This window comes from Penicillium lagena (assembly GCF_028827675.1).
Source record: "Penicillium lagena strain IBT 129212 chromosome Unknown utg000002l_segment0_segment0, whole genome shotgun sequence".
Lineage (NCBI taxonomy): Eukaryota > Fungi > Ascomycota > Eurotiomycetes > Eurotiales > Aspergillaceae > Penicillium > Penicillium lagena.
Genome location: NW_026623223.1, coordinates 1,584,544 through 1,597,071, shown reverse-complemented (window position 1 = coordinate 1,597,071; position 12,528 = coordinate 1,584,544). Strand labels below are relative to the sequence as shown.

At 48.2% G+C, this 12,528-nt stretch overlaps 5 protein-coding genes across 5 annotated transcripts; 2 read left to right on the top strand and 3 right to left on the bottom strand.

Annotated features, from left to right (window-relative positions):
* Positions 1–561: 561 nt before the first annotated feature.
* On the bottom strand, positions 562–1,145 carry N7510_003395 (uncharacterized protein; the record flags this gene model as incomplete). Its single annotated transcript, XM_056975322.1, has 3 exons — positions 562–639; positions 738–1,002; positions 1,108–1,145. 3 exons carry the CDS (start codon positions 1,143–1,145, stop codon positions 562–564), a joined length of 381 nt encoding a protein of 126 aa, XP_056835278.1.
* Positions 1,146–1,410: 265 nt separating this feature from the next.
* N7510_003394 (1-(5-phosphoribosyl)-5- ((5-phosphoribosylamino)methylideneamino)imidazole-4-carboxamide isomerase HIS6) lies at positions 1,411–2,302 on the bottom strand (the record flags this gene model as incomplete). The annotated part of the gene is made up of 3 exons (XM_056975321.1): positions 1,411–1,694; positions 1,756–1,942; positions 2,003–2,302. 3 exons carry the CDS (start codon positions 2,300–2,302, stop codon positions 1,411–1,413), a joined length of 771 nt encoding a protein of 256 aa, XP_056835277.1.
* Positions 2,303–2,450: 148 nt separating this feature from the next.
* Positions 2,451–3,407, top strand: N7510_003393 (uncharacterized protein; the record flags this gene model as incomplete). The annotated part of the gene is made up of 1 exon (XM_056975320.1): positions 2,451–3,407. The coding sequence occupies one exon, from the start codon at positions 2,451–2,453 to the stop codon at positions 3,405–3,407; it is 957 nt and encodes a 318-aa protein (XP_056835276.1).
* A 1,983-nt stretch (positions 3,408–5,390) lies between these two features.
* Positions 5,391–7,213, top strand: N7510_003392 (uncharacterized protein; the record flags this gene model as incomplete). Its single annotated transcript, XM_056975319.1, has 5 exons — positions 5,391–5,705; positions 5,759–5,999; positions 6,047–6,115; positions 6,163–6,609; positions 6,657–7,213. Coding segments are annotated over 5 exons (1,629 nt in total), but the record flags the coding sequence as incomplete, so codon positions are not given.
* Positions 7,214–9,267: 2,054 nt separating this feature from the next.
* On the bottom strand, positions 9,268–12,085 carry N7510_003391 (uncharacterized protein; the record flags this gene model as incomplete). The annotated part of the gene is made up of 3 exons (XM_056975318.1): positions 9,268–9,363; positions 9,422–10,986; positions 11,098–12,085. 3 exons carry the CDS (start codon positions 12,083–12,085, stop codon positions 9,268–9,270), a joined length of 2,649 nt encoding a protein of 882 aa, XP_056835274.1.
* Positions 12,086–12,528: the final 443 nt, after the last annotated feature.

The following is a 12,528-nucleotide window of genomic DNA, read 5'->3' as shown; positions in this document are numbered from 1 at the left end:
AGATGAACGTGGCATTACATGGGCAGGGCGTTTCTTGCATATACACGGCGTCGGAGGGTTTCAAAATATTGCTTTGCTTTTCATGACGAGAATGATGTCTATATTTATGAATTGTTCTGGCCTTATACATATACCGCTACAGTTGAATCAAAGGCTCCGACACGATTGTCAGATGGGTATCAAACTCCCGATTTCTTATTTAGAACCAAGTACGGTGACACGCGACTTGTATCAACCAAATCACTGGAATCAATTCCGACGGTCTATGTACATGCGGCACGTCGCTGGGTGCGCTCTTCACCAGAGCAAGAGAATTCCAGCCCCAGGATAGCTAGCCATAAGCAACGCACAGCGATCGGTTGACAGTCTCATTTCACAAGACTGTCCGTCCCGGATAAATCACTTCCAACACTCCCCAGGTATCTCGATGAAAGTGATCGAGACCAAGCTATAAAAAAAGGACCCTCCACCAAGGATGCTGATAAAAAATGACGGGAAAAAAAGAGCTCATAACAGACAGACACCGGATAACGAATGAAGAAAAGAACTTGGCGCGCGGTTCTAATGGAGCGATATGGCGCCTCCCCTGCTCTCTCGCACGTGAAGGTAAGCTTGGAAAGCGCAGAAGACGAAGAAGCCCTGTAATAATCCCAATAACCTCACAATTAGCGACACAAGGATTCTTTCACTTTATTATTTGCTGCAGTAGGTGTGGGCGTGGCAAGACGAAAACGTACACAGTATACAAAGACAGCGGTATAGATAGATGCCGCAACGGCGGTACCGTCTTCGGGCTCGCCTTCTGCGCCGGTGTAGGCGTGGTTATTGCTCTGTTCACACAGGATGGACCTTGGGTTAGCCAACTGGCTAGAGATGTTCGGGGGTGGGATTGCAAGGCGCTGCGTAAGAGCGGGTGCAAATGGGGGCCGGGCGGGCAGACGTACGTTGTATAGTGAGCCGAGGACGGAGAGGATGACAATGGCGAAGAGAGAGATGACAACACTGTTTCTGCGTTAGGGACGTCTGTCCGATAGATAGCACTTGGGTGGATAGGGTTGGAATGGAATGTGTGCGGTAGAGGACGATGATGGGGAGGAGATGGCGCACCAGGACCAGGCGTTCAACGCCGACACGATCGGCTTCATCTTTGTGGGGGCGGATTGGAGCGAGGGTGGATGAGGAGAGAGGGAGGGAGCGATATAAGAGATCGAATGTGGATTAGGGATTAATGAGGGATGGAGCGAGGGAGAGATGAGGTGCAGCGTTGAAGATGAGACAGAAGACGACGGAGGCGGGCGGAGACGCTAGTCTAAATTCGGTCGGACGGCCAAGGCGGACTGGAGGCTGCATGTTTCAGCACTACAGAAGTCATCGTATATGTAAATCGGTTCTATTCATGGATTTCTTTATCTAATGTTCTCTATTCCATTCAATGCATTCGTCAAAGGTCACCCCGGATCCCCCGAAGATATCCAGTGCGCTGCCAATCGTCAAGTCCACCTTGCCCTGGCTGCTTCTGTGCACTTTCTCTAGATCCTCGAGACTGCGTGCGCCGCCAGCATATGTGACGGGAATTGTGCACCATTCCGCTAATTTCGAGACCAATTCACCGTCAATGCCCTGCTGCAGACCCTCCACGTCGGCAGCATGTATCAAGAACTCGGAACAGTAGGGTTCCAAGAGTGAAATAGATTCTAGACCGAGTCAGTCAGTCAGTCAGTCAAGAAAATCATGGAAACTCTGAAACGGATATACCTTGGCTGATTTCCATATCGGTAATGGTTTGCCAGCGGTCCATGGCCACAAACCAGGTATTGTCCTTTCGGCGACAGCTTAGGTCCAAGACCAGCTTGGATGTGTCGCCGCCCAGAGCAGCGACGACGGACTCGAGACGCTCGAGGGAGAATTTGCCTGCAGGGAACAGGAAAGAAGTGATGATGATCTAGATCCAATGCGATTGGAATGAGGAATTGAATCAATGCAGAAGAAATAGAGTACGCACCTTCTCGGCACCCTGATCAATCCAATACTGCGCATTCTTGTCCGTAATTCCACCAGCCACCTGCAATCCACCGGGCCATGTCTTCACGGCCTCCAATGCAGCCTCCTCATTGCCCCCACCCAGCTTGACGACATGCCCGCCGCGCAGATCATGCTTCTGATACAGTTCCGCATAGTGACTGGCGGGGAGGGTCGACACGTAGTTTGTTTTCAGGTCTTCGGGGACATGGCTGAGCGTGCCGCCAACAATCTGCTTAACCTGTCCCGAGTGCAGGTCAATACATGGCCGGAATTTGGTCATGGTTGCTTGATTGTGAAGACAAGATCAACCTGTGCGGGCGATGGATGGACCGGGATATGCTTATCTTCCTTATCGCACGTGATGGCGTGAGCTTTAGGAAAAAACTTGGGCGATGTTATCGGGCGATCTTCAACAACACTACAACACAATGATTGGCAAACGGAAAAGAGACACCGCCGTCAAATCGAAGGCTCCAGAAGAGTCCAGTCCTCCGCCAGTGGACAATGCGCAGGACGTGTTCCGCAAATATTTCGAAGCGCAGTTCAAGCCGCTGGATTTACCCAGCGTTGAGACCGCCGACGATGAAGATTCCGAGGATCTGAGCGAAGAGGACGAACTGGTCTCAGAATCCGAATGGAGTGGCCTTGAAGATGGAGGCGACAATGAGCCCAAAGTGCAAGTGGTGGAACACAAGAACGTCCGCCTAGACCCGGACGACATCATGGATAAGAAAGCGCGCAAAGCGTTCATGGTATGCACTAATTTTCTGTATGATCTGTCTTCTTTCTCCCCGCTAATCCATGCCTTATCGCAGAATGCCAAACCTCCATCTTCAGCTTCGTCCACCTCCAAACCAGCTACAATAACCAAAGATGCCTCCGACTCAGACGACGACAAGGCCGGAGACGCCGAGAACCTCAAACACGACCTTGCACTCCAGCGGCTCCTCCGCGAATCCCACCTCCTCGAATCCGCATCCGATCTCGCTCCGACAGGGAAAAACCGACTCAAAGCGCTGGACCTGCGCATGCAAGCTATCGGCGCCAAGACATCGCTTTATAAACAGGAGAGAATGCCTTCATCACATCGGCGAGGCATTAAAGCCAAGGCAGCAACCAAGGAAGAAAAGCGAAGGCGTGAGGCAAAGGAGAATGGTATTATTCTAGAGAAACCAGCGCCTAAAGCGTCAAAAAGCTCTTCGGGACGGAGGGAGCGTGGTGTTGGTGGCCCGACTATTGGGAAATTCGCGCATGGAGCACTGAACCTTGGAAAACGAGATTTAGAGGCTATGCAAGGCCCGAAAAGACGGCCTGGGAAAGGGGGGAGAGGGGGCAGAGGAGGGAGAGGAGGTAAAAGTCGTCGGGGTGGTTCCAGGACTGCCTAGGTATATATCTAACACGAGTGACGAACCTGAATTACTTAAATCAATCCATGCAACCCCACGGTTTCCTCATATACCAGGTATAAATCATGAAGAGTAGCTTCAGTCTTCGTAGGTGGAATATCTGTTCGCAGAAAATTGTAGAGTAAAATGTTGTATAAAACAGACTACCTTTCAATCATCTATCAGAAATCACTTTGGGGATTGTAACGTATTCTCTCTGAGATATCCTGCGTAAAATCTGCTGATTTCACCTGTTTCCTCTGATGCCTTTGACTAGGATTGAATATATCATGCTACTCACCTCGATTCGGTGCCCTCATTGGGATGCATACAATTCCCGGCAGTGATGTCAGTTCTTAATCTTCATGATCGTGGCCGATCATGAAGACCGAATTCCACTGACACCATCGACCTTCAAAATTGCTAATCGAACTGATTTGGATCAGCCCTGCACTGCCTGTAAGTGATGAGCTAAAGCATTCCGACCTAATCGTTACTGTAAGTGGCCAATCGAATTCCATGCATACAGATTGAGCAAGCTGTTGAGGTTCATGCTTAGTCCTTGACGGCTGTGCTATTACTCTGGCCAGTTTAGCACCTTGATCTGCTCTTGTCTAGTGGAGATAATAATAGGTTTGTGGCCGTATGACTCGGACGGCGATAAGAATCCAAAAGACATACTTTCAGACGGGAGAACCTTGTCAAAGGGGGGTTTCCTGAGTGGGTCGGATCGGCAATGATTAGCATCCTTTTCCACTATCAAGTGTTGGGGTCGTCTCAGCTGTCGATCATGCCTAACGCCAAACATTGTCCCAAGCAGGTCTGGCACGCATTCTTACCCCTTTTCGCGCCTCCGATGATGTCTCAGCTGAAAATGCATCACCGACAGATTCGGCAGATACGAGCCTCGCGCGCTTATCTTGCCATTAGTGTGCTGTCATTGGGCTTGTTGCAGCCCTTGCACGTATCCGCCCCCTTCGTCATGGCCTGGATTGGGTGGCGGCTTTATCTCAACAACAAGGGCAGCGGTCCATTTAACTTGTAGTTAATCTAGAAACGTTTCCTAAGGGGGATAGCGTACACGTAATAGCTGCCGCATATGTAAACGATTTTGATTCCCTTGAGAGAATATTGCTTTCGCTTGGCATTTCTGAATGCAGCCATTATAGTTGAGGATATGATGACGTACAGCCTTGATAAGTGCGCTACGGTCTTTAGATTAGTTCCACGTACAGGGGATATACTTCGCAGAATCTTAGGTCTCCAGCCTTATTAGTTTGATTGGCGTCCTGGCCTTGTATGCCGTTATCATGGCGTCGAAGCTGCAACGACGGGAAGATCTAGGATACTTATCCACCCCATTTACTATTAATAATAACTTATAATGGTACTTTAGTTCGGCCATCGCGATGCAGTCCGAGGGTGAGACCTGATTGCGTGACATTTCTGCTATGTAGATCGGTCGTAGATGATGCGTACAGCATGCGTGTGCTGGCCTTCGGAAGAATTTCAAGTGGGTAATGGCATTTATACCATGAAATTTATTGTTCAGAGAACATTGAGAGCCTAACAACTAGATTTAATACTGTTGATACATCCTGGAGCTAGAGTACGTTTTACCGTAGTGGTTGAGGATAGCCAACCGGAAAATCTGCAAGCAGTACTGTGGTCCATGAAACAACGCGCATCCCAAACACGACACTACAAATTTGCTGATTTTATCTTTTCGTTGTCACCATTTGCCAAGGAGACAAGGTGCGGGTGATCCCCCTGATCGAAGCCACAGTGGAGCATATTGACTTGACATTCAACGCGTGGCCCATTTCAATATTTGCGGGCCAGTGCTATAAGGGGGGTTCTGGGTGACGTCGAGATACAAAAAGGGCCATACCATTCCAACTTTTCACCCACCCAACAAGATTGGAGTAGCAGGTGTTCTAATCCTACTTCTTGTGGATAAAGTTTGTCTTTCTTTATATAGCCGAGTTTCGGCTTGCATCTCTGAAACGACTCAATATGTCCGCATTTACATCAACAGAAACGCTCGAAAAGGATCAAACTTCAGAGAGCTCCGTCACTTCAACGCCCATCTCCTCACCTCTCAGTGAAAAGAAACTTACAATACCCTCACCATCCTCCGACACAATCGATATTGAAAGCCAAACTGAGCAATTACCTCCATACCATGTTTTCACTCGAGTCCGCAAGTTGCAGATAGTCTGCATCGTCTCCATGGCCGCCATTTTCTCCCCTCTGTCCTCCAATATTTACTTCCCAGCGCTGAGCGCCGTGTCAAAAGTTAGTGGAAAGCAACTCAACTGGAGTTGTCAGTCTGACTTATCATTGCATAGGACTTGAGCATTTCCATGTCACTGGCAACTTTGACCGTCACTGTATATATGATTGTGCAAGGATTGGCTCCGAGCTTCTGGGGTTCCTTCTCTGATGTGATTGGGCGCCGTGTTATTTTTATCGGGACATTTGTTGTCTATATTATTGCCAACATTGGTCTGGGTCTCTCAACAAACTATGGAGAGCTTATGGCTTTCCGTGCATTGCAAGCTGCTGGCAGCTCAGCGACGATATCCATTGGTATGGTTACTCATATATTCTCCTGAGTTATTTACTAATTTGCTCAGGGGCTGGAGTGATCGGTGACATTACCACCTCTGCGGAGAGAGGCAGTTTGGTTGGGATATTCGGTGGTGGTAAGTTGACCTTACTTTTCTCCGTATTCAAAACTCACGCATCCAAGTTCGCATGTTAGGACAGGGCATTGGTCCGGTCATTGGTGGCATCTTGTCCGAGTACCTCGGTTTCAGATCCATATTCTGGGCTTTGGTTATTCTGTCCGGAATAAGTCTTTCGTCAATTATTTTCTTCCTTCCAGAAACACTTCGCACCGTGGCCGGCAATGGAAGTGTCCGTCTCCATGGTCACAGCAAACCGTTCATCTACTATGTCATAGGACAGAAAGACACACGGGAAGATGCAGTCCCGGAGAAAAGGAAATCGAAAGTCAGCTTTCGGACAATCCTGGCTCCTCTCGCTTTCCTTACTGAGAAGGATGTCTTCATTACATTATTCTTTGGCAGCATTGTGTATACCGTGTGGTCCATGGTCACCTCCTCGACATCAGCCCTCTTCCAGTCAAGATATGGTCTCAGCACCTTGAAGATTGGTCTAACATTCCTGGGAAACGGTAAGAGCACTTGTCCCAATGTGAGGTATTCAACTAATCCTTACCAGGGTTTGGATGCATGTCTGGGTCATACACAATTGGCTATCTGATGGATTATAACCACAGAAGAACAGAACGTGAATACTGTCAGCAACATAGCCTTCCTCTCGACTCACGCATCACTACCAAGACTCATCCAGACTTTCCAATCGAACACGCTCGCATGCGCAACACATGGTGGATCACTGCCCTGTTTATCGTCTGCACAGCTGTATATGGGCTGTCACTTAGGATGCCTCTTGCTTTTCCGATCATCCTTCAATCCCTCATTGCTTACTGCGCCACGGCCATTTTCACCATAAATAGCGCTTTGGTTATTGATCTGTACCCAGGAGCTAGCGCGAGCGCAACGGCCGTCAACAATCTGATGCGCTGCCTGGTCGGTGCCGCGGGTGTGGCAGTTATTCAACCTATTATAGATGCTCTCTCTGCTACCTGGACATTCCTGCTGCTTGCTGGAATTACATTCCACATGGTTCCTCTGCTGATGATTGAGATGCGATGGGGAGCTGGCTGGCGACTTAAAAGGATGGAGCGATTGAAGAGGAAAGAAGAGTCTTGCTGACCTGATACATCCTCGACAATTTTTTTCTCTCGGGGAACTAGGACAAACGTTTTGTTAATAAGTTGGATTGTCATTCAAGGGAAATTATGACGGGAAAAGCCCTGAAAACTGGCACATATAAACACTCACATATAAATAGCGATGACCATACAAGCGAGTAGTAATTGAGTATACACAACGCTAACAGTTATAACGATCACTACTCATTTCCAAGGTTTAACAAGATAACGATTCAAATAGTTAGTATGGAATCGTATACATAGCGACCTTAGCTATGAGAATCTGAAAGATCACATGACCACCTTAGTATGTTGGTGAGTGTGTGTCCAATTGGAAGGGGCCCCGGGGGAGCCCAACTATCTAGACTATGAGCTGACTAAGTGAGGTCGAACCCGAGATCACGTGACCTCTGTACGGGCAGTGCTCCAACACCTCCCCTCGAGCGAGCGCGTCAGCTAGCTAAAAGAACAGCATAAAATACATGAAAAGAGTGACATGTAGATGGAGAATAGAATAGAGCATTAAGCGGGAAAATCAGAATAGCTTTGAAGCTGATTTGCTGATGTAATTAGAAGAAATAGTTTGTCAAATGGCTTGGAAACCAATTTGTTGGAGAAATCGACAATGATTCTCGCGATTCAGGGGCTTGGTCAGGCCGTCTGCTGCCATATCCTGTGTGGGAATTTGGCGTATGGTAATGATGCTCTGCTGGATCATATCGCGGGTGTAATGGAAGCGGATGTCAATGTGCTTCGATCGCTTCGTACCCATGGTGGCTGTGGTGAGATCGATCGCACCCTTATTATCCATGTTCATGGGGATAGGGGCGTTGGGGATTAACTTCATATCACTCATGATTTTGCTAATCCACCAAGCTTCGCGGGAAGCCTCTGATGCTGCGATGTATTCGGCTTCATTAGAGCTTGTGGCAGTGCAGGTTTGCACCTTAGAGCTCCATGAAATTGGTGATCCGGATAGCATGAAAATGAATCCACTGACAGATCGTCGACTATCAGTATGTGGTCCACCCCAATCAGAATCGCTGAATGCTATAGGGGTGCCAAGCGGTGTATCGCCCATAGAGCGATGGTAGTTTAGACCTAGTTCTCTTGTGCCTTTCAGGTATCGCATCGCATGCATCAATGCATTCCATGCCTTCCTTGTAGGTCCAGAATTGTATCTTGCGAGTAGACAGGCCGTACGACAGATATCCGGTCTGGTTCTGGTAGCCAGATACTGTAGACTTCCCGTTCCGCGCTGGAATTCCCTAGTAGGGATCGTTGGATCTGGTTCGTCATCAATTAAGATGCCAGGATCCAAAGGTGATTTGGTGGCATGCGCGTCGGCGATGCCGAATGATTCGACTAGTTCATCGATATATGTGGACTGCGAGATCTTGATCCCCTTGTCGCTCACATCGATGGCTGTGCCGAGGTAATGCTTGATTGGACCTAGATCTTTGATTTCGAACTTAGTCTTCAAGGCATCGATTACTTCGCGAGCATCATCTTCACGTTGGGAGACGATCTTGAAATCATCCACGTGCGCTGTCAAATATAGATGAGGTCGTGTAGTAGAGATGAATAGTCCCGCGTCGTACGGAGACACGCGGAAGCCGATCTCAATGAGATAGCTTGTCAATGTATCGTACCAAATTCTGGCTGATGGTGTGAGTCCATAGAGCGATTGATTAAGCTTACAGACTAGATCATCGCCCTGTTCGAAGCCAAGAGGTTGCCTCATATAGATGGTATCGCGAAGCGTCCCGTTCAAAAAGGCGAGTACGGCATCAGCTTGAAGAATTGACCAATTGTAGTGCGCGGCAACTGCGAATAGAATCCGTGAAGTTGTAGGTGAAACTACTGGAGCATATGAATCACGATCGAATTCAAAGTGCGCATTTGATAGGAGATTCCCTCTAACCACCCATCGTGCTTTGAACTTGGTTGATCCGTCATCATTCTTTTTCTTTTTGTAGACCCACTGTCCGGGAATTGCTCTAGATGCCGATGGTATATCAGAGCGTCGGACGAGATCCCAACAATTCTTCTGGTTTAGAAGGTCGATTTCTGTTTGCATTGCAGCACGCCATTGGGCTGATTCGGCGCTTTGGGTAGCTGCTTTGAATGATTTTGGAGTTGAATGATCGACTATATCGTTGGTTGGGTGATTGATCTGGACTACCGCGAATGCTTTAGCTGGTCGTACTATAAGCTCGCCGTCTGTAAGGGGTTGGTCGTCCGATTCGACGGTAGGCGGAGTAGTCGGAGAATCCTCTTGATTGATAGACGTTGGAGGTTCGAAATGTTCGTCGATGACAGCATCGTTGACTGTCTTCACAGTATTCTTTTCTGGGTCCCAAACCCGGACGATGGTAGGCGAGGTATGGCCCACTAGACGCGTTTTCTTTGCTCGCGCATCGACCTTGCCTTTTGGCTTGTCCGGACCATGTAGATGGATCCACGCGATTGACCCAAATTTCCGTATGTAGGAGATATCTGAAGGTGAATTTGTCCACGCTGTGTACGGCGTGGTATAGACCGATTGCTGGATAGCATGGTTCGCGGTTGTCCCACCTGGTGTAGGGTCATTGTACAAAGGGATTCGTGTAGGGAGTCGATTCATCATGTAGATAGCTGAGTCGAGGGCTTCCTTCCAAAGAAATTTAGGAAGTCCTGAATCGAAGAGCATTGTTCTGGCTTTCTCATAGATAGTTCGGTTGCTCCGTTCGCTTACACCATCTTCCCATGGTGACTCTGCTGGTGTAGGTTCCCAATTGATGCCATATTTGAGGCATAATTGTCGGACATTTTCTGTGACAAACTCGCGATCTGATCGTACGAAGGCAGGTGCACCGAAACCTTGATTTTTCATGTGCTCGAGCCATTGTGCGAATGCCGCGACTGCTTCTGATCGATTACGAAGGAAATAGATCCATCGATATCTAGTGGCATCGTCCGTGATGAGCGCGAAATACCGAATTCCCTTCGTGCCCGGAGGGACCTGATCATCGTCGCATGCAAGCGTCCGCCCTCCCCCTGCGATATCAATGTGTACACGGGAGAGAGGCTTCGTTGCCCTATATGCGGTAGTTTTGTTGATCCGTCTAGTCTGCTTGGCTTGTCTACAGACGTCGCAGAACGGTAGGGTCTTTCGTCCTTTGATCTTGATGATTGAAGCTTTCGCGAGCTTCAAGATATCGCGTGGGTTCAGATGTGATAGGCGTTGATGCCATTCTGTCATCGTGAGAGCCTTGGGATCAGGCTCTTGTGGGCTGGTGGTGATCGTCAGATTTGACCGTGTACGAGCCTCCCCTCGAGTCGTAACCTTAGCTATAAGCTGGTGGGTTTGTGGCTTCGCAAGGTAATAGGTCTGATTGTCAATGTGCGGAAGCGCATCGAATCTTGTACCGTCCGGCGATTGGAAGCGGAAATGCTTTGGCGAGTCATTAGATAATGAAATTTGGAATCCCTGCTGATCTAATTGGCGAAATGACAAAAGATCCGAAGCAATTGTAGGGATGTAGCGAACGTCTGGCACGGTGAGCTTGATGTCATCGATATTGATCTGTATAGTGCCGTATCCTGCCACGGTATGTACTCGGCCGCCCGCATCGTCAAATTGGTCAGACGGTGAAGGCTTAGGATCATCTAATTGAATAAATAGATCCTTTCTGGAAGTCATGTGTTTTGAAGCGGCTGTATCTAGAATCCATTGTGGAGTCACTGGGAGCGCGCGAACTGCATTCGCCTGCGGATTCCGTACGATAAGCTCTGTGCTATGATTTTGATTCAATTTTGAATCTGAATTTGAATTTGTGTTTGTATTTGGACGCTTCTCTGGATGGAGCGACCAACAATCATCAACCTTATGGTATCCTCTACCGCAGTGCTCGCAGAGCTTCTTCTGTTTCTTTGGCTCTGAGTGCTGCTGTGGTTGTGATCCAGATTTCGGCTTCTGATCTGACCTTGTGGTTTTTGGGGGACTCGTCCGATATTTATCCTCAAGCTTGAATTCTTGTGGATTTTGCGGTAGGTATTGCCCTTTGGTGCTCTGTTGAGCTCTCGCGACCAATTGATTGATAAAGGTCTTGATATCGAGATTCTGGATCGGTCCACGACCGCAAGCATACAATTCGTCTAGCTTCGTTCGTACGAAATGCTGCTGCCATTGGCCAAGTAGACAGATCAGGTAATCATGGCAAAAGTCATCGAAGGACATATCCATTTTCCCTAGTCGTGAGATAATTCGTTGGTAGTCGAATATCATGCTCACATAGTCGCCTTGCGGATTTAAATCCAATAGCGCTTTGACCGTCATTAGGCGCTCCTCTGCGAGAGAGATGCCATAGACTATATTGATTTGGGACCATAGTGCAGCTGCACTAGTAGTGTCTCCCCAATTGATGTTTGCTTTGATGTGTGGGCTCATGGATTGTAGAAGTCTTGTATAAAGAACTTCGTTTTGCTTATCCCATCGGGTTGTATCGATGGCATCCACAAAGGGTGAAGATTCTTGATTCTCTTCAAGAATATACGTGGCATCAATCATGTACGCATCAGAAAGTATTGATTCTCTCCATTTGATGTAGTCGTCGCGACCATGAAGTTGGATTGGCTTTGTTGCAAGCCTTTCCTTCGCCAGTTTTCGAATCCGCTCCCGTTCCTCATTGAGATCACTATTTCGCGGGGTATTGGGCTTATCCCCTAATAGCTGAGCGCGTAGTTCACTCGTGATCTGCTCACGAAGCTGCTGCAATAGTTCGGTAGAGATTTGGGGCTTCGATTGATGTAAATTGTCATCGACAGAATCATCGGATAAAGGTGTCATTACCGATGCATCGGTTGGTCGTCCGCTACGGCGTGGAGCCATGATGGTGAAGGACTATTTGCCTAGTAGGCGCTTTGTAGTGATTTGACGAGTGCTTTGATTAGCTTCGTCTGTCTACCATCCCTTGATTGGGTCTAGGTAGGCGAATTCGAGCTATACTAGCCCGAAACTTTGATCTGTGGATCTGAGAGAAAGCTCTTGATGATCCGCTGTCGTATATTCAGGCTCAACGACAGACAGACCAAGGGAAAGAGGACAACACGGGTCTCATAACCTGTTGGTGAGTGTGTGTCCAATTGGAAGGGGCCCCGGGGGAGCCCAACTATCTAGACTATGAGCTGACTAAGTGAGGTCGAACCCGAGATCACGTGACCTCTGTACGGGCAGTGCTCCAACATAGTAAGGCTACTAACTACGACATCAACATCTATTTCACCTGCTTCAGCCAACAGCCTGGATTCATCTACTCTCTGAAGACCGATATT